This window comes from Pyrgilauda ruficollis, unplaced genomic scaffold (assembly GCF_017590135.1).
Source record: "Pyrgilauda ruficollis isolate IOZ18807 unplaced genomic scaffold, ASM1759013v1 scaffold119, whole genome shotgun sequence".
In the NCBI taxonomy this organism is placed as follows: domain Eukaryota; kingdom Metazoa; phylum Chordata; class Aves; order Passeriformes; family Passeridae; genus Pyrgilauda; species Pyrgilauda ruficollis.
In genome coordinates, this window is record NW_024510210.1 from 574,166 (window position 1) to 593,247 (window position 19,082).

Here is a 19,082-nt window from a genome sequence, read left to right on the forward strand (position 1 = left end):
TTTTTGACTCACAGAAATCCATAGCAATATATTTCCCAGGTATCAGTTTGAACTAAATGGATCCACTATTTCTCCCCCGTTTAAAATTTTCTGAGACAGATGTCAGCAATAACCTCAATAATTCTCTGAATTTTTCCTTTTTCTTATTTTCTTCTCAAAATTAATCGAGGTGAAATCATTTTTGCAGCTGTTCAGAACATCCAGATGTGGCCTAATAAAAGGGAGAATAGGATGTGATCTTTAAGAATCTGTTCTTTTAACCTTCTGGTTACAAATCTATTTCCATTTCACACATCTACCTAGATGGTTCTTTGATCTTGAAATACCATGGGTGACCATGATGTGGAACCTGACCATCAAAAAAGCACAAAAGTTGCAAACACTTGTGAGCTGCTTAACACATCCATTTTATTTTGTTAGGCTCAGAGCCCAAAATGCTTGAGGAACTTTCCAAGCACAGAGATGGATCCTGCCTTTGACTTTGTGACATTACTAAAAAAAATTCCATGGCATTTTGCTGATGTGTTTGTCTCACTTCATACAATGCCTCATTACGGTATTCATCATAAACCCATGTGACTGAAATTCTTTATTCACTGCAATGCACACAAAGCTCTTTTTTCACCTTCAATATGTTGTTCTGGCATAAAAATCTGTGAACATGGCCATGAAAACTTGCTGAATGTCCTTCCCCCCCCCACCCCCAGCATCTTAATGGATTAGAATGAGAAATCATGATGTTCAAATTTATTTTTTTAATGATTATGCTTCTGATAATTAATTCATAAGTCATTTCTAGGCCCTAGAGGTTCCCGTGACACATCAGAGCTAATGTTGTTGTTAAGATAATGGAACTGAGTGGAATGTAGGTGGAAGAGATTCTGAAATGCTGGCACTGTGCATTCATGAAGCCTTCTGTGGGCTGCAGAGTGATGGAAGCCCTAAATATCTCTTCCCTTGTTTGCCTAGGTAAGCAAACAGATGCAAACCCAAAACATGCACGGCTGGAATTCTGAAAGACTGAATTCTTTAAGAACTCCCTGATCAAGACTAGTGAGGGATCACAGCAAGAACAAATGCTTGACCTCTTGTCTTTAATAACAAAAGTAAGATTCTGTCCTCAGAAATGCAGATAAGTATTTAAATCTGAAAGGGTTTGACCCAAAACAGAGGGGAGTACCTGGTTAGCATTTATCTGAGGCTTGTTTCTCACTGCCAGTCCATGGCTGGAGAATGGAAGTGGTTAGGAAACTCTGACAGCCAGATCCTTGCTGCTCTGAACGTGGCTATGGGGGAGCATCTCCACAAGAGTGAGGAGATGTCCCAGCTCAGCTCCAGCTGCAGGCACACCTGGCTAATGGGTACATGCAGACACTGGTGGGTAATGTCTTCTTCAGGTGGCCTCTCAAGGGTCACCACTGCCTTGGTTTGAAAAGACAGGTGTCTTCTAAGAAGGTTTCATTTTCCTGAAACGGAAAATGTAAACCCCCTTCCCCCTCATAATTCCACCTGCAGAATTGTTATGATTTTGAAATTAAAAGGCTCTCAGGCAAAGATATGGGAATAGGAATAACAGTTCTTTACTAGGAAAACTAAAAATACTATACAAATGCAATAGTACAAACAAAAAAATAAACTGCCAGAGTCAGTTTAGGAGCTGAGCCCTGTGGGTCAGGGTGGTGGCACAGTCCCATCCCATGGGGGCTCAGCCCTCCTGCAGTGCCAGCTGTGCTTCTGCTGGAGCAGGGATCCTGCACAAGGCTGGAGTTTTCCTCTGGAGCTCCAGGGCTGCTGGAGATGGGCCTGCTCTCCCTCTGGGAATGCAGGGCAGGAGAAAGCTGCTCCTCTGGGAATGCAGTGGGCAAAGGCTGCTGTGCTGTTCCAGGCTCAGATTGTATCCAGGTAGGAATGCTTGGCTCCTGCCCTGGCCGGAGCATCTCCCCATGGGACGATGGAATTTGATCAGCCCTGCAGGGACACTCCCTGGCCATGGACAGCAGAGATCTCCTGGAGGGAGGATTGGCTGTGGGAGAGATAAAGAAAAAACTGCCCCTAGAACAGCAGAGAGCTGCCCAGCTCTGACAGAGGGGACAGAACACACAGCCCCATTTCCAGCCTAAAACAACCACTTTGGGTTCTTCCTGGCCCTTCCTTCAGAGTCCAGCCGTGTAGGAGGACAAAGGTTGAAAACTGCTGCTTGGAAAATGGTTTTGACTGATCCTAACACATTCTTCCACCACCAAACACATTTCTAGTGCTGAATCAACAAGGCTCAGATTCAAAGTCATGTCAAGACCCTCGCGGCAGCAATTTTGTTGTTGTTTGCTCATTAGCCTAAAACCTCTCCTCCTTCCCTTTGTCACCTCCTCTCCGCTCTTTTGAAGATGAATGCTGTGGGGAACAGAAAAAGACTTTTAGAATGACAAAAGTAGTTGGAAAAAAATAGGAAAAAAATAATTACAGCCCATTATGAAGTTGCATTTGTGCTGCACTGTGTTTTTTTGGCAGACACGCAGAATCAGAAGAAACAGCAGCCACCAATTTTATTTGGCTAGTTTTCAATTCTCCACATTCAATTAAAAAAGAAAAAGTTACAAAAAGGCACAATACCTTGTTCTCTGTTCGGCCAGGTTAACAGTGGCCAGTAGCTCAGAAGCTGAAAGCAATTTCCTGATCTGGAACTGGTGGACAATTTTATCATTTGTGGTCAAAAAGTTTCCATGTCATGAAAGTGCATCAAATGTTTAATAGAATTACATAAACATTTTTAATATCTGATGTTTTATGTACATGTGAAAGAAAAATATACAGTGCATTCCCAGGATATTTTTTCATGAAGTGTTTCCTAAAATCACCTCAACAGAACATGGATAAACCTGAACTTTCCACATTCACCAATGTATTCCTGCTTCCCCCTTCCATTGCCTAGAGTGCATTTTTGCAATGGATTGTGATGTTTTTGTTTTTACTGATTATAATCTCTCCCTGGAGAAATACCAGCTTACCTGTATGCTCAATATTTCCCCAGATGCAGCATAAATGTGCTGCTGCAGACAAATTGCATACATATATCAGAGGCCAAAAAAGGACCTTCTCCTAAGAACCAATCCCTAGTCTTTAATTTAGGTGAGCGTTTGATTCAGAAGTTGTCTTTGCAGCTGAAATGAAAAACCAATAAAGCAGTCTCTCAGGCTTTTGGAAAAGAGACAAAAATAATCTTATCTTTGTACAGTCCCTGCTGGTCTTTTTAGCAAGAATCTCCCAAGAATGCTCAGCCAGGACCCACTTCAAGGAAATGATGCCCTTTATCATCACACTGAAATGTAAAACATTTGGGAAGTGTGCTGATACTTTCATCAGGAATGTTATTGTAGGAGATTCTTTCATTAAGGAATTGTGAATTAGCATGTTTTCCCTGCTCAGATGCTGAAGTTTCATTTATTTGAACACTGCCTTTAAAGCAGCTGTTAGGAAAACAATAGGACCACTCATCTAAAATAAAATAATTAAAAAGTAAATCACTGCTGACACCAAAGTGTATTTAAAAGCAGCTGCAGTCAATAAGATGGTTGGATTTTAGTTCCCAAAAATGAAAGGCATGCACCCACATGGGAACAATAATGCTGGGTGATTTATTGTAGAAGACTTGTGCAGAACAAAGCAGCAGAAATGCGGACCTGAAAGTAGAAAAAGAAACTGTAAATGTTAAGGCTTTTTGTAATTTCTTGTGGAGCCATAGGAAGCAGTGACTAAGAGAAGTCTTTGAGGAGGATTGGTACAATTGGGACTGGTCAGGAAGAGAGAGGCATTCAGAGCAGTTTAGAGATCCCTGCCCCTGGAAAATGTACAAAGAACTACATGTAAAACAGGTGGAAAGTAAAAAAATCCTAATTACTGCAGAAGTCTGATCATATCTTATAAAGTGTTAAATTCAGATTCACCTGGTCATGCTTATAGCAAGCAATACCTTCTTCAAAAAGAGTCATAACTTTTGTATAATCCAATTATTTCAGAACTAAACTAACATTATTCATGAACAATATCTGGCTTTTCAAATGTTCTTGCCTGTTGTACAGAGCAATTCTGACTCAGAAAATGAATAATTGATAAGGTGTAAGCCTGGGAGCAATTGGTATCTTTTCAGATCTTTGAGCGAGAAGGAGATTTTCTTTCATTTCTAAAACGAGCAGAACATTTTGGAGAAATTGAAGCTGGATGGTTCAGAGCATTAAACCTTGGCTCAGTGGAAGTGGGTTTTGTTCCCAGAGTTTTCACAAATGTTTGTCTGACAGAACGAAAGTCTACAGGAAGAGATAATGCTTAAAATTTCAGGTAATTCTAAAGTTTGAACACTGACTGTTTAATTAATTAATCAGCTGGGTGGTGAGGGAGAAGGACCATGTGAGACAGCAGGAACTGTTCATCAGCAGAGAGTACTGGACCTAAGGTCCCAGACTTTGAAGAAATTTTGTAGATTTTCCTGACCATCAGAGTAGATCTTACTGGAGATTGGATTTTTTTTCCTCCTGACTGTAGGATTTCTTTCTAGATCATATTCTGTCTTCTCTTTTATTTCATTTGCAGAGTTCATTTGAAATGTTGTGTCCTCTGTTTGGATTTTATAACAGCAAGCAGCACTGTAGGAAGTCTACTGGTGTGCAGAAAACTTTGTTTTGACATTAGGACTGTCAAGGCTGAATGGAGTGGCAAAAGGTCACTTGTTTTCTGACTGGGGTAGAGATAGATTAGGGTGAATTAATAGCTGGAAAGGATTTTTTTTTTGAACGCTGATTTTTTTTTTTCTTTTTTCAAGCATAGATTATAATGCAATGAACCAAGAATAGGATGAGATAGCAGGTGTCCAACTTTTTGGATGGTACTGGGGGAAAGGAATTGTTTAAAATTTTTGTGTCCCTTCCTGGTTTATAAGCCAGTTCTAGCCAGGTGCATATCAAAGGAGATCCATTTCCTCTTCAAAGCTGTGCCTGCTCAGGGTCTGCTTCGCAGTGTGCCTTTTAGCTTGCTTTTGCATGGATTTTGGCTTTGTGAAAAAGTGTGGTTTGAGCCATAAATTACCCTTAGTTGTTTGTTAGTTTACACAAAATTAATGTAGTTAATGGGTTTTTCAGACAACTTGATTGTGCTCACTGGATTAATCAATGTTTTAACCACAAATTCAGATTGATTGTGGATGGTGCCATGCTTGCATGTAGCTGCTTTGGCTTTCAGAAAGTGGAGCAACAAGTCATTCAGTGTAGGAGGGAAAGTTTGGTGTCCCTGCCTTTACCTCTGGATCACCTGGTAATCACTTTTTCAGATTTTTTACATCAGAACAGGGACAGTGTCATTGTCAGGCTTATTCTGGCAAGGCCTGTGGTGTCGTCATGGTGCTGAGGTCAGTGCTGTGGCTTTGGCAGTCAGACAGAAAAACATTTGTCAGGGTGCTTGGAAAAAATTCTTCCTGAACTGTAGTTTGTGTATTTGTTCTGCCAACTTTTCTGTCGTATGTGTTCACAATGGTGCAAACTGGAGAACTCCAGAACTCTGTCATTTAAAAGCATTTTAATATTTTTTGAGGCAAGGTGCCATGAAAATACAAAGTGCTATGAATTGGCTCGTAAGTCTTGAGAGAATGAGGCAGTGATTGATATTTAATAGACTCCCACCATTTACTGTGGTGCAACAATTCAGCAATTCTGTTGTGAGTGAGCGTTTCCATCAGTTTGTTTCAGTGTGCAACTGCAGTGTCAGGAGAAGGCAGGAAGGGACAACACTGTGAATTTTGGGTGCTTTTGCATTAGAAACATGGATGCTGAAAACATTCATTCTGATTAGCTACAGGGTGACGTGTTCTTAAAGCCACTCCAGTGGAGAGAGTCCAAGCACTGCCTTGGAAATAAGATGTGGCATTTACCAGGCTTTGCTGCTGCAATTATTAACCCCTTTGGAAGTTTGCCCTTCCATAAGGTGGCTGTTCTAATCTCTTTAGAGAATAATTAAAAGAAAACAACCTAATTTTATTGCAAAGGATAGCAAAATATTTTAATAAAGTGGCCTAACACCTGGAAGTAGGACTTCAGTGGGGAGCAGTCTGGCCTGGTGCTTTTTTGTGCAATTAAAATGGTGAATGATGGTGGTGTTCAGTGTTCTTCTGGAAATCCCTCAGCAGGAGCCTGGAATGAGAGAGGATTTGAGGCAGAGAAAGTAAAAGATGAAGGAAGATAAATGTCTGTACATGGTATACCTGATTTAAGAGAACTGAGATCAGTTCTAACACCGGACAATCCTGATCACAGAGTTACTAGAAAAGAGTTTATTAGAGAACTAAAGGAATACAAATGAGACGATCACAACAGAGCTATGTACTTTGCTATGGGAGTGAGAACTACCAAGGTTTATTAAACATGCAATTACTGTGGCTTTTTTGGGACTGAATAAGCCATGCAATATTTAAAATGCCTGTTTCATGGCATAAGAATGCATTGTGTCATTTTATGATAGCATGCTAACAGCTAAGCTCTGAAATTTAAACCTAATTTCAGAACATCAGCTTTAGAAATAAGCATACAAACAGGTCAGTATACACAAGATTTCAAAACAACCACGTGAAAGAACAAAGGTTGCACCTCACAATAAGCATTTTTAGCTGAGGTAACAGCCTTGGGGCGTGTCCCTAGCAGTCTTTGGTATCTCCCAGCTAAAACTGAAATACTTGTGTTTATCCTGACCTCACTGCAATGATGGTTTCTCACTAATTTCTTAGAGTTAACCTTGTGAGTACAGTGCAATATCTGCTTTTAGAGTGCAAGCCCCTGTTCGTGGCCTTTCACTTAGGACTATTCTAATACTAAAATAACTACATGAGTGCTGGACTCAGCAATTTGATGTGCATGGGCTTTTCCAGAGCATTTTAGAGATGTTCCTTAAGACAAACACCTTTCTTCATGCCTGGCTTATAACAGAGACAACATCATCCATTTATATCTGGTTACTGCAGGGTGACATGCAGCATTGTGGCTCCATGGTTCAACTCCCAGGTTTCTCTTCTGTTTTGGCATTTCTAAATAACCAAATAGGAACCCAAACAGTACTTTCTACAGTGGAATTAATAGTTCTTCCCTAGTATGTTAATTATATCGAGTGCAGATGTCACTCTAGTAGCATCTCCTACAGTATTTAATGCTGAATTATGTAATTCCTCTTCTAATATTAATTCTGCTCAGTGGCACATGGAAAGTGTGGTCATATTAACTGATGTAAAGACACTTGGAGCTCTTTAAGCAACAGGTAGGGAGATAACCTTCATCTCACTTGCTACACTGCTCTGGGGGAAAGGTTAGTGCTAAATAGCTCACAAAAACAAGCAAACAAATCCTCAACAAAATGCCATTTCCCTGCTGTTTAACTGCTGGAAAGCAAGAGTGAGCCCCCACAGATGGATGACAGCATTACCCACGCTCAGACCACTGAAATTTCTAAGTAGGAAGGAAATTTTCAGGGCCAGTTTCTCGGTTTCTGGATTTGCCCCTGTTGTTGTGGATGGGGAGATGCACTTCTTGCAAGAGAGAAGCAGCAATATTAACAAGGTTCAATGATAAATTGCTCCAGTGGTTTAACAAGGTCCACCTGAGTATTTACTGCACCAGGATGGGCTCGGACAAAACTGTCAGGGAGAGGCTCCCACTGAGCCACAAGCTCCAGAACAGACCCCCCCTGCAAACCCTTGCTGGAAAACAGGACAGGAGAGCTCCTTGTCAGAGAAAACAAAAAGCTCCCCACTGCCCTAAAGGCCAGCCCTGCCTGCAGGTCGGGCAGTGAAGTCTCCTCTGTCTGTCTGTCTGTCCTCACAAGGGTGCAGAGGAGCAGAAGCAAAGCTGAGGCAGAGTTAAAGTCCACCAGCAGAATCAGGGCGCTCAGACTGGAGCTGCTCTCTGTGGAGGAATGCAGAGACAGTCCTTGGAGTCACACAGGGCACACAGAGCTGCTTTTCAAGGGGAAAGGAGCTGCAAGGGAAGGGGGTGGTAAAGGCAGCCCCCGACGGGAAAAATGGCAACATCTCCACTTGGAGAAATCCCTGACATTCCTCTTAAAACCCTGCTCTCCTGAGTCTTGGCAGAGATGTAGATGACTTTATCCCAAATCCCAGGCCCAGGTGTTTTGGTCATTAAACGCAGAAGCAGGTTAATGCCAAAGCATGAACTGTGAGGCTGTGCCAGAGGAAGGGCTCACGTGGCAGCACCCTGTCACAGCACTGCTGGACATGATGGGGGCTGGCAAGGGATGGAAAGCTGATTTCCCTAAAGAATATTCATTTCCAGACTACAGAAAATATAGATCTTCAATTCCTTAACTCGATAAAAAGCTATATTTATTCTGGGCTTTTTGGTAAGTTTTGGGTTTTTTTGATAAAGAGCTATATTTATTCTGGACTTTTTGGTAAGTTTTGGTTTGGGTCTTTTTTTTTTTTTTAAGAAAGGGTAAAGGGTGGCTTAGACATGTTATCTTTACTGAAGGGAAATTAAGCTGTTGTGATTGCCTCTGAACAGCAGCTGAAACACATATAGAAACTTTTATTGTACATCCTGAATGGAATAAAACCCCTACATTGATTTGTCAAAGTGCTATCAAGGGTCAGGAAAGCTCACCTCCTGAGCTAATTTGCTGCTCTTATTTAAACCCCCTTGCTATTAGCCAAATAATTATTTCTCCTCTGCTCAGGCTCCTACATTTGGCTGATGTGTGAGCAAAGCATCAGGAAGAATAATTGTGACGCCTGGAGTCTCACTGCCAGCATTCAGCAGATGACAGAATTGTTCTGTGCCCCCATTCCCTGGGCTGCTCCTCAGAGCAGACCCAGCCTTCTCCTGGGGTTTCCTGCTGATGTTTGAGCAGCTGAGTTTCACTTATTCCTGCCCAAGAGCCTCAATGCTTTCATCCCTGACTGTTTTGAAACTATTTCAAGGAGCCTGAGCAAAAAAATGCTGTAGTTACCTGGATATGAATCTGATGAGTGAACCTAGTGATTTAAACCAGCTTTATCTTTATCTCCAGTGAATGCAGGTTTTGTCTTGCCACTCAGTTGCATACAGCTGCTTTATTGCACACAGAATGTGTTGGATTGGTGTCAAGGGCTTTTTTTCCCCATTTCTCTTCTGGTGTCCAATCTTTTGAGAGTTTAAAATAGCAGTAGCTTTACAGCACTTAGGTTTAAAGGCTAGGTTAGCCTAAAGGATCGATGGAATTGGGAAAGTTAAGACAGGAGGAGGTCAAAAGGGTGTGTGTTGGATAAACCTATTAAGCAGAGGGTGGGAGTTGCACCACTTAAGGTCAGCTCCAAAATCTAGTTTGATCCACTGCTTTGAAAAGTAGGCATTGTGAACTGTAGTAAAAAGATTTTACCTTGGGTTTGGCAAGGTAATTTAGGATCCCAGAATGTTTCTGTGGTGCTAGAGACAGCAAAGCATTCGGTGTAGAACAAAGTGAAGTGTGCAGTAGAAAATCAACATGCAATCAAGAGCTGGATTCCTGAGGGAGACTCTTTTCTAAGGAATTTGCTCAGGCAGAGAAAATGAGAGCTCAGAGCATACCTAGGGTTCATTAACACACACTGCTAAGCTTTATACTGTGCAAAACATGAATTATTGCTTTATTGGGAGCACCCCAAATTATGTAACTGCACCTTCATGGAAATAAACCAGCACATCTGATTTTCAATGTTGCCATTAGCAACAGCTCTGTTATCAATTTCAGCCCACATTCACCTCCCGAAACCTCCACCCCAGTGAAAGGAAACCCTGTGGGACAGCTAATGCAGAAGTTGTTAATGCAAAGTGAGCCCGTGCTTTTGGGATATAAACCCAGATTAACAATGAGCACACTTCTTTTTGCATCCCATCCCGGTATTTTTTCAAAAAGTCAGGAGTTATAATTCCTGTGACACCCTCAGAGAGCTTATTTCAAAACACACAATGTCAGCTGACATCTGTGCAATCACCACCCTGAAAAGGCGAAGCTTTGACACACATTTCCTTATTTTCTGTGAAATACGGACAATGCCCACATTTGGGGGAAATTCTCAGCCTGATTATCTGACAGAGAGGTTTTTCTTTGTAAAAGTGCATACAAAATTGCCAAGTATCCAGTGCAGGAAAGCTTTCCTGTACAGCACAGCAGTTAAGCTGGGACTGTCTGAGGTGCTGGGTTATTTGCTCTCCTGAAGCAGGGATGTTTTCAGGCAGTTACAGTTCAGAAATGCATTTAAATGTTCAGCTTTCCTTCTGGTTTTATTCTGTTTCACCCCAGCAGTATTTCTTTATCTATCTCAAGCCCAAAATTGTGGTTTTAGTAATTGACTGGTTATTATTAAAAGCCTGGAAACTCCCCCAGACTTTAATAACTGGTGAACTGAAAAACTCAGATTTTGTATTCCCTGAAATGACATTACCTGTTTTTCAAAGAAAATAAGCAAGACTTTTTAATTAAAGAAACAGCTATTTGTAAAGGGAAATATTGAATTCGTAGGTACTGTGATCAAAAATTAATTACATTCAGGCATGTTTATGTATCTTATAATATGTTTGGTTTTCTCAGCTGCCACAAAATTGCTGTCATAAACATAAAGAAGTCAAAGTAAAATGGGCAAACACAATCCTGGTATAATTCCACTGGCTCGAATGCATTTTTGCTCTTGCTTATGATAATTCCAAACCTGTGCTACTGGCTTTAAGTATAATCTGCCTGAATCTAAGTCAGTCATAGGTTTAAACAGAATTTAGTCATCATCAAATTATGAAAATAAGTATTTGTCTTTAATTATGGGTATTTTTCCCTCTCAGATGAAGCAATTTGTGACTAAAAGCTTAACCTTTTCAAAAATGCTCTTTTTTAAGAACTGGAAAAAAACTACTAGTTGTACATACTTTTCTAGGAACATCTCTGCATGTTGAACTGCATCTCAGCACTGCTTTTATCACAGAAATATTTTGTTATCACACAAAAGACACCTACTTCCTTTTTCTTTGGAAGTTTTTACAAATTTCAGAAATGAGCCTACATCAGTGTCCCTTTTCATTCAAATACATATGCAAAACTGAGGTAGGAAAGTTTTCTACTGATTTTATCAACAGAAGAAAACATGCCATACTTTGAGTATTATGCCATGGAAATCCTTAATTTGTTAGGCATTAATTAACCAGGTATTTTGCATTAGAGAATACTTTAAAGGCAAGATCGGGTTTTTAATCTTCTCCGCTATTTCTGTGTGTTTCCACACAATGGAGGTGGAATAAGGACAATTTATACCAATCATAGAAGACTGATCAGATTTTAAGAACACCCAACAATCCCTCCAAAGCACTACATCATTCTCATTTTTATAGCATTTGGTTCCCCACAGAACTGTGCAATACACTTTTTCATGCTCCCTTTATCTCTTTCTCCTTTAATAACAAATTATTTTTGAGGGGAAGGATGATCCTGCAGGGGAAGATGCTATCTTAGAACTCAGATATGTAGGTTTGTTTCCAGAAGACATTCAATTCATCATCTGGGAGCTGAAGATAATGTTTCTTTTTCTACTTTTTGAGAGTCTTGTGAAAATGAATTCACTGTGGATACAAAGGCATTCAGATAGTGTGAGGAGCGTTGTGGAAGGAATTAAATGCTCTCTGGTCTAAAACAATGGAATGAATGCCAAGCAGCAGCAGTATGAGATGAGTGAAATCGAGCTCTGGCCCAAACCAGGTGTTTTCCATTCCCACAGTTCATTGGCTCTGACTCTGATTCTGATGTCAGATAAAACATTAATTTGTTTAGCTGAACCAAATCATATCATTATTGCGAACTGCTAAGTGATCTGCACATTGATAGCTTCTAATATTATTAGGCAGACCTAAAATAAAAATAGTAATAAAAATAGAAATAGAAATAGAAATAGAAATAAAAATAAAAATAAAAATAAAAATAAAAATAAAAATAAAAATAAAAATAAAAATAAAAATAGCTTGGAAATAGTATGGAATAGATGCTATTCCATGCTGGTTACCAAAAAGTAGCAGGAGCACATGGAATAACTTACAGGGCTTTCTAAATCCTACTAATCTCTTCTTTCACTCCAAAGATATTCAGATCACACTTAAAACTTTTGCTGAAAGCTTTCATTACTTTTTAAATGGATTTTACCCTTCAAAAGTGTTAAGTCCCCTTGGTTGGGAAAGACTTCAAATCAAGTTCTATCTTTAATGCTGACTTTTTGAGCAATGTCCCACTTTCTGTTCTTGAAGTGAGGAAATGCTTTTAATCTTTTGTAGGTGCACAGTAAAAGGTTTTAACTTAGCAGTGGTTTTATACCACGGGCTTCTGTGTGTTGCCATTTGATTACTATATTCTGCATGAGCATTCATTTATACATTGCAGGAACAAATGGATGGAAAGCAAAGGATTAATTTTTTACCAACTTCAGAGTAACAGTAAGGCTGTCAGCATCAGAATGACATTATCAACCTTTTAAAATCTTGCCATTAGGACTTTTTGGAGGGCAGTGCTTTCACAGTGGGCAGCTGTTGAGTCAAACACTCAGCCCCAGCTTGAACACCAGTGTAGAAAGTGGATGTGGAGAAAAGGAGAGTTATTTGCAATTTTTTGCATGTTTTAATTTAGGCCACAATCCAAATTAAATTGAAGTCAATCTGGAAACCACTTTGGCTCCACTGGACTTCTTGACCCATCTTGAAGCCTGCAGAGAAGGAGCCATTCTACTTCAAATGGAAACTGGAGTCCTACAATTGTAGTATCACTGAAATTGCAGAAGCAGCTTTGGGAGAAAAACCAAGTTTTGTCAGTGATTGTGTCCAACCACACTTGAGGGATTTTCATCAGCTCCAAGCAAGAGTGTTGGTGCCCTGCCCTTTAACTTCTGACAGTGAAACATTTTGGCACTCCATCATTTTGCAAACAATCTCTTTTTCTTTGCCAAAATGAAGAGTTTCATTACTTTGAATCATTTCTTCCAAGATAAATACAAAATTGATGACAACTTGCATCATACCGTGGTGAAAAAATCCCAGTTCTCTTTTCCATATTTTGGTGGAAATCTGAGACTTTGTTTACTTAAATTACTTCAATTAAAGCAAAACTTTGGGAGATGAAGAGTAAAATGGGTACAAATGTAGGACAGTAAGCACTAAGAAAATGTTAATAAAATTCTATTTTTCTTATATTTAAAAAATGTGGTGGTTTTTGCCTCTACTGTAAAGTCTGTGCAGTTGGTTTTTCAAGGCAGTTGGGTTGCATCAGTTGGTTTTTTATTACTAATTTGTGGGTTTCTCATCAGGCTTTTCATATCCTCTCAGCTTCTACCATCTGCCAATAATTATAACTGAAGAGACTGGCCAGCAAATCCAAGCACAGCATCTTTCCCATAGATTGCTCTCCATCCATGGATTGTTCACAGGGCTGTGAATTCCTGGATAACATCATTTTCCCTGGGCTCCTTAAATTTGTCATGTTTGTCCTCAAAAATGTGGGGGTCAGCTGGAGGGTTTGAAGCAGAGGAAGAGGAAGGTCATTGCTTTTGGAGGAGCTCCCCAGCCTGGGGATCCCTGCAGGAGTTTGGGGAGATGCAGGACAGTGGCCACACGTGGGGCAAGTGGAGCTGCCATCCCCAAGCCTGGCAGCCAGACCTCCCCAGAAACACTGGGAATGTGCATGTCAGAGACACCTGCATAATCAGAATATCAGTCTGGAATTGTATCAAGTTGTAGCTTAATTCCATGTAGTTCTCTAGGAGCTCTAGGTTTGAAAAAAAATGTGTATTTTCATTCCAGGATCAACAGAATACCAGATTCTGCTTTTTTTTTTATTTTTTATTTTTTAATTTTTGATTCAGGTGTCCCTGAACTCAGTGTTTGCATCTGAATTTTCACCTCCCTTAAAATTTTAGGGTTGTCTGAATGCACCATGCACTGCTCCTTATTTCCTTCCCTCTGCACTTAGTACTGAGCTGTTGGTCATTGCTCATCTGCTCCTGGTGTTAATTTTTAATTCGAGCAGCACGTGCTGAAATGTTTTCAGACATGACTGATTTTGATACTAGTGACATAATTACTGCCTGCTAATTAGATAAGCAGGGCATGAGTTTAATAAATGTAACCATCTATGCTCATGACAGACTTTTGTTGGGATGTACAATGCAGAGTTAATAATTTTGAATGCAATTTTGAATGCAAGTAAAGGAAGATGTGCCTGGCTGGAAAGTTTTAGGATATTGAAACAAGGAAAATTAAAAATTAAGGAAAATTTTGTTGTCAGAGACAGACAATGTCTTTTAACTTCAAACCTTTAACTCAATTAATTTCATTTCTTTTTAAACAACTTTGTGTGCAAAACTGTCTTTCTGCTTCTGAAAGCATGGAGGTGAGAAGAAAGCTGCCCTAGATGAACCTGGATGTGCTGAATCTCTCCTGCTTGGAGAGTGTTGGGCTGGTGCTGCTCACCCAGGGTGTGCCAGCCCCAGAGGATCTGCCTGCTGTTTGATTGCTCCCTGCCAGCACAAAATTATCTTTTTCTACCTGAATCAGTAGTGTGGGAGCTTGGTAAAATATATTTCTACTTACTTGCCTTTGTAGAGTTGGATTTTCAGCTGTCGTAGCTCAGGACACTTCATGTAGGATTTTTCCAGGCATCTGCATTTATAAAAGTGATTTCCAAAAAGTGGCTTTTCCATCCTCTCAGGCTAAGGGAGAGGCCATGTCACAAGGAGGGCCCATCACCTCTGCAATGCCCTTGCTTTGGTGAAAAGAAGGATATTTCCTCAGAAAATATTGAGGGTGGTAGAGACAACAAGGAGCTGGGGTGTGGATGGACTAGGTCTAGTCTGTGGTGTCAGAACTGTTGCCATCAAGCAAGAAATGGCACTGTTATCACAAAACTGAAAGGTCAGCTCTGCTGGAAGTGCCAATTACTGGGAATATATGAAGTGGGTTTCTTGGTCTAATTGGGAAATATTTTTAAAAGACAGTAGAAATCATGGGAGTGAACTGTGAACTTTGTGTCTCTCCAGGTGAATTGCTGGTGTGGATTCCTAAGGGTGGTGGGGAAAATGCTTCTGAAGAAGTGTGATAGATGTCTTTGGGGTACCTGAGCCTTGTTAATGCTCTCCTGCCTTTGTCCTGAGTTTATTGTAGCAATATAAAGTTTAAAAGTGCTGATGCAAGGCTTACAGCAGACTTATTAGGAAATAATCTTTGTACAGTGCTTTGTGGGCACCCACAGATGGCTGCTACGTTTCACCTTGTGATTTTCACATGCATGAACGGAGAGCAAAGAGCTCTCCAAAGTGTTACCACTGCAGTGCACCCACCATGGAACCTTTCCATCCTTCCACACATCCTTCCACACACCAGAATAATGAAAAACACATCACACATGCTCACAGGGTGTTGAGGCTGCCCAGAGCAGCAGCCTCCAGTTTTTATCTGTACATCTGTCATGTATTGAGAGCAATTTTTCTGTCCTTGCTTTCTATCAAGCTTGGGAATTCCTGGTGGGAACTTTCCCTCAGCTGATGATGCCAAACCACTGCTGCTGGTGTTTAAAGCTCGTAGTCACAATTTGATCTTGTGCCCTGCACTTTTTTCTGGTGTAAAACATTTTGCTCTCAGTGTAAAAATGTCCTTTGTCTCTTTTCACAGAGTGATGAGGTTCTAACAGTCATCAAGGCCAAGGCACAGTGGCCAGCCTGGCAACCTCTGAATGTGTAAGTAAGTAGGGAATTGTCTGTCTCAAGAGCTTTGTGTTGAGTAAAGAAATTACTTAAAATTTGTTGATATATGAGTTTGATGAGGTTTTCAACTTTTTGGTTTTTTTTTTGTTTTTTTTTTTTTTTTTTTTTTTTTTTTTTTTTTTTTTTTTTTTTTTTTTTTTTGTTGTTGTTGTTTTTGTGTTCTGTGTTTTATTAGTTTGTTGTTTTGTTTTGTTGGGTTTCTTCCCCCACAGCTGCTTCTTTCTTTCCTCTTTAGCATCTCTCCATTTTTCACATGCTTTGATTGGCTAGCTGTGGCAGCAGGACAATCCCATGGAGTTTATGCCTCCCACACATAAACAGTGATGTTTATCCATTGCTTTCTCAAATAGCTCACACTGTTCTGCATGTAGCAGCAGCATTTTCTGGTGTCCTGCCTCACACTCTGTGCAATGCACTGTTACAGCATCAAACCCTGATGCACCAACAGAAAACTCTCAAATTGCCAATCTGAAACACTCCATGATGGCAGAGCATCCACCACGGAGCCTTTCCACCCTTCCATACATCCTTGCATGCATCAGGATAATAAATAACACATCACACATGCTCTCAGGGTGTGCTAGGCTGCCCAGAGCAGCAGCCTCCAGTTTTTATCTGTACATCTGTCATGTATTAAGAGCAATTTTTCTGTCCTTGCTTTGTATCAAGCACCAACAAAAAACTCTCAAAGGACTAATTTTTCAAAATGCCAGTGTGAAACACCCTGTGATGGCCTCCTGATCCTGGTGGTGCTGTAACATAACCATGGAAAGTGAGGCAGGAATCTCCTTCCCAGGATCCTGGCTCTGGGCTCTCCAGCACTCAGCAGAAAAGAGGAGAAAACTCCTCTTTCAGGATGCTCTGGAGTTTCCTGGTGGCCCTTCAGGGCAGGTGTCAGAGCAGGGCTGGTGGTTCCTGGATAATTTATCTACACTTGGCCCAAAGTTCATGCTCATTATCCAAGCCCAAAGGAGTGAGACCTACAAGGAGTGACTGAAGATGTGGACACAGTAAAAGGGATCTGAGCTGACAGGCAATTAAATCCCTGGAGGAGCAGGGCAATTAGTTTACTGCAAGGCTGTACACAAATATAGTCCTGTTTTCTATTTCCTGGCAGCAGTTAGTGAAGCACTGTGTCTGATTTTGTCACCTGTATTTGAGAAAGTGTGTGAAAACTTGAAGGTTAGTTTAAAAAAACAAAAAAAAAAACCAACAAAAAAACCCCCAAAAAACTCCAACAAAAACAAACCTGCAAAAGAGTTCAGTTTTCAGAAAATATCCCCTACCCTAAAGGGGCTTAGAAACTCTTAAGCAGCTTAGGACTTAAGCTATTCACTTTATCCTTTTCCCCTCTGCAAAAAAAGAAAAAAAAACCAAAAAGAGGTTAGGAAGTGAACTCAGCTTAAATAGTGAAAAGATTTCTGATAGCTGATCCCCCTTTAATCTAGAAAAAACCACAACCCAACAAACAAATGAAAAAAGAAAGACAACACCAAAGTATCAAAGTATGAAATCCCTCCTAGCATGGAAGCTAAGGAAACTCCTGACAAGGAAATGGTGTGGGAAAAGACTTGACCACTGTGACTAACCTTGAGAGCAGCTTACCTGAGCATAAGATGGGTTTTCCATCACTGGAATATATTTGAACCCTGAGACAGGGCTGTAGGCTCTGCACAGGAGCTGCAGGTTAGGCTTTTTTGGCCTGTGTAATGCAAGAGGTCCCAGCAATGGCATTCCTGATTTATGGTCTAATCCTGGAAGTCCAGGATGTGGATTTGGTAGTGTTTGCCATGGAGCAGCTGTGGATAGCACTTTTTGCCTTGCTGCCTTCTTTCCATTCCCTCCAAATTAAGACTTTAAAATGGAAACTTTTCTATTGTCCTGCTCTGGCGAGTTCTCGATCTCAAAAAAGCCATTTATTTTTTCACTCCAACTTTGGTCCTAAAGCAACAGCTCTGTCTGATGTTTCTGCTACCAAAGTGAACAATTCCACCTGGAGCTGGCTGCTGTGGCTGCCTGGCAGGCTTTGGCATAGACCAGGTTTGTATTTTGTTCACAGAGAGAGAGGCTCTCCAGCTCCAAAGTCTCAATACACCAACTCTAATATATTACATCACAAAAATTAAGGCTAATTAAAGTATGTTGCTCTAATCATTATTCCTAATTTTATACAGCCCCAAGAAACTTCACGAATATCTGAGTGTGAACAACTTAAGGAGGTTTCTAAGGCAGATTCTTTCAGAGATGCCTGCGAGTGTTTTTGCAACATCCTCCACATGTTTTTCCAGTCAATTCTTACCTTTTCTCTATGGTAGTTCTCACCTTTCAGTAACATCAAAAAGAATAAATCTTGGTATTTTTGCTTTCAAATGCTCTGCAGGGGTTCCCCTAACCCTTCACTTCACAGGTAGTGTTTGATTTTTGGCTTTTTATACAATATTTTTTTACCATATTTTAACATGGTGTCCTGCTTTTTGATTCCACTTAAAAATATGATCTAAGCTTCACAAGAAGACAACATTTGCAATATCCTTTAACTGTGGTTAACTTCACATTTTCTATAGTGGCTTGTCCTTCTTGGAATTTAGATTAGAGCTGTGCAAGTGTTGGATAATGACTCCTCAGGATAAACATTTTTCTATTATTATATGCAGCACAACCATCTTGCTAATCAAGACTCGACTAAAAGTCATGAATATTTTATTTTTTGCGTAGTCTTTGGTTATGTATGTAATGGATAACAGGGTGTGATTGTAGTGCCAAAGTGGCATTACAATGTACCATGGTAAGCACATTATAAATACCTTCCTGAATGTGCTGCACAGCAATTATAAAATACATAATAGTAGTTTTTATGGAGGTCTGTAGTGTCAAAAGTTGCAAAATTCAGCCTGCTCTCACTTCAAAGCTTACCTCATGATTCCATGTCATCTCCCAGTGTGATATAATGTGGAAAAAACATCCTGCCAAACTTCACTGTCTGTTTTTTGTGGATCCTCTCCTCAATGTGCCTGCTCTTTGGCACTGTTTTCCATTTTTATTTTTCTTCCTATCACCCCTCTTCATTGTCCTTACTTCAGTTTCCTAATTCAGGGCACCAGCGTGCAGAAAACTCTCCTGGGTTTTTCCATATGGGAGACAGCTTTGGGTGATATTTGTAAATATGGTTTTATGGTTGCCTGACTGAAAGAGCATCACTGGTGGCATGAGAAGGATGAGTGCCAGACCGAGTAATAAAACATTTTTGCTGTTGCTTGTATCTGAATCACCAAGTCATGTGTCTGAAATTCTGACTTTAAAA

The 19,082-nt window shown here is 40.3% G+C and overlaps 1 protein-coding gene across 1 annotated transcript in view; it reads left to right on the top strand.

The window, feature by feature from the left end:
- SPON1 (spondin 1) overlaps nucleotides 1-19,082 on the top strand; it is a 185,666-nt gene that overhangs the window by 138,181 nt on the left and 28,403 nt on the right. The window contains exon 7 of the mRNA XM_041485915.1: nucleotides 15,690-15,754. Coding sequence (XP_041341849.1) covers nucleotides 15,690-15,754 — 65 coding nt within the window. The remainder of the gene's footprint in view (nucleotides 1-15,689; nucleotides 15,755-19,082) is intronic.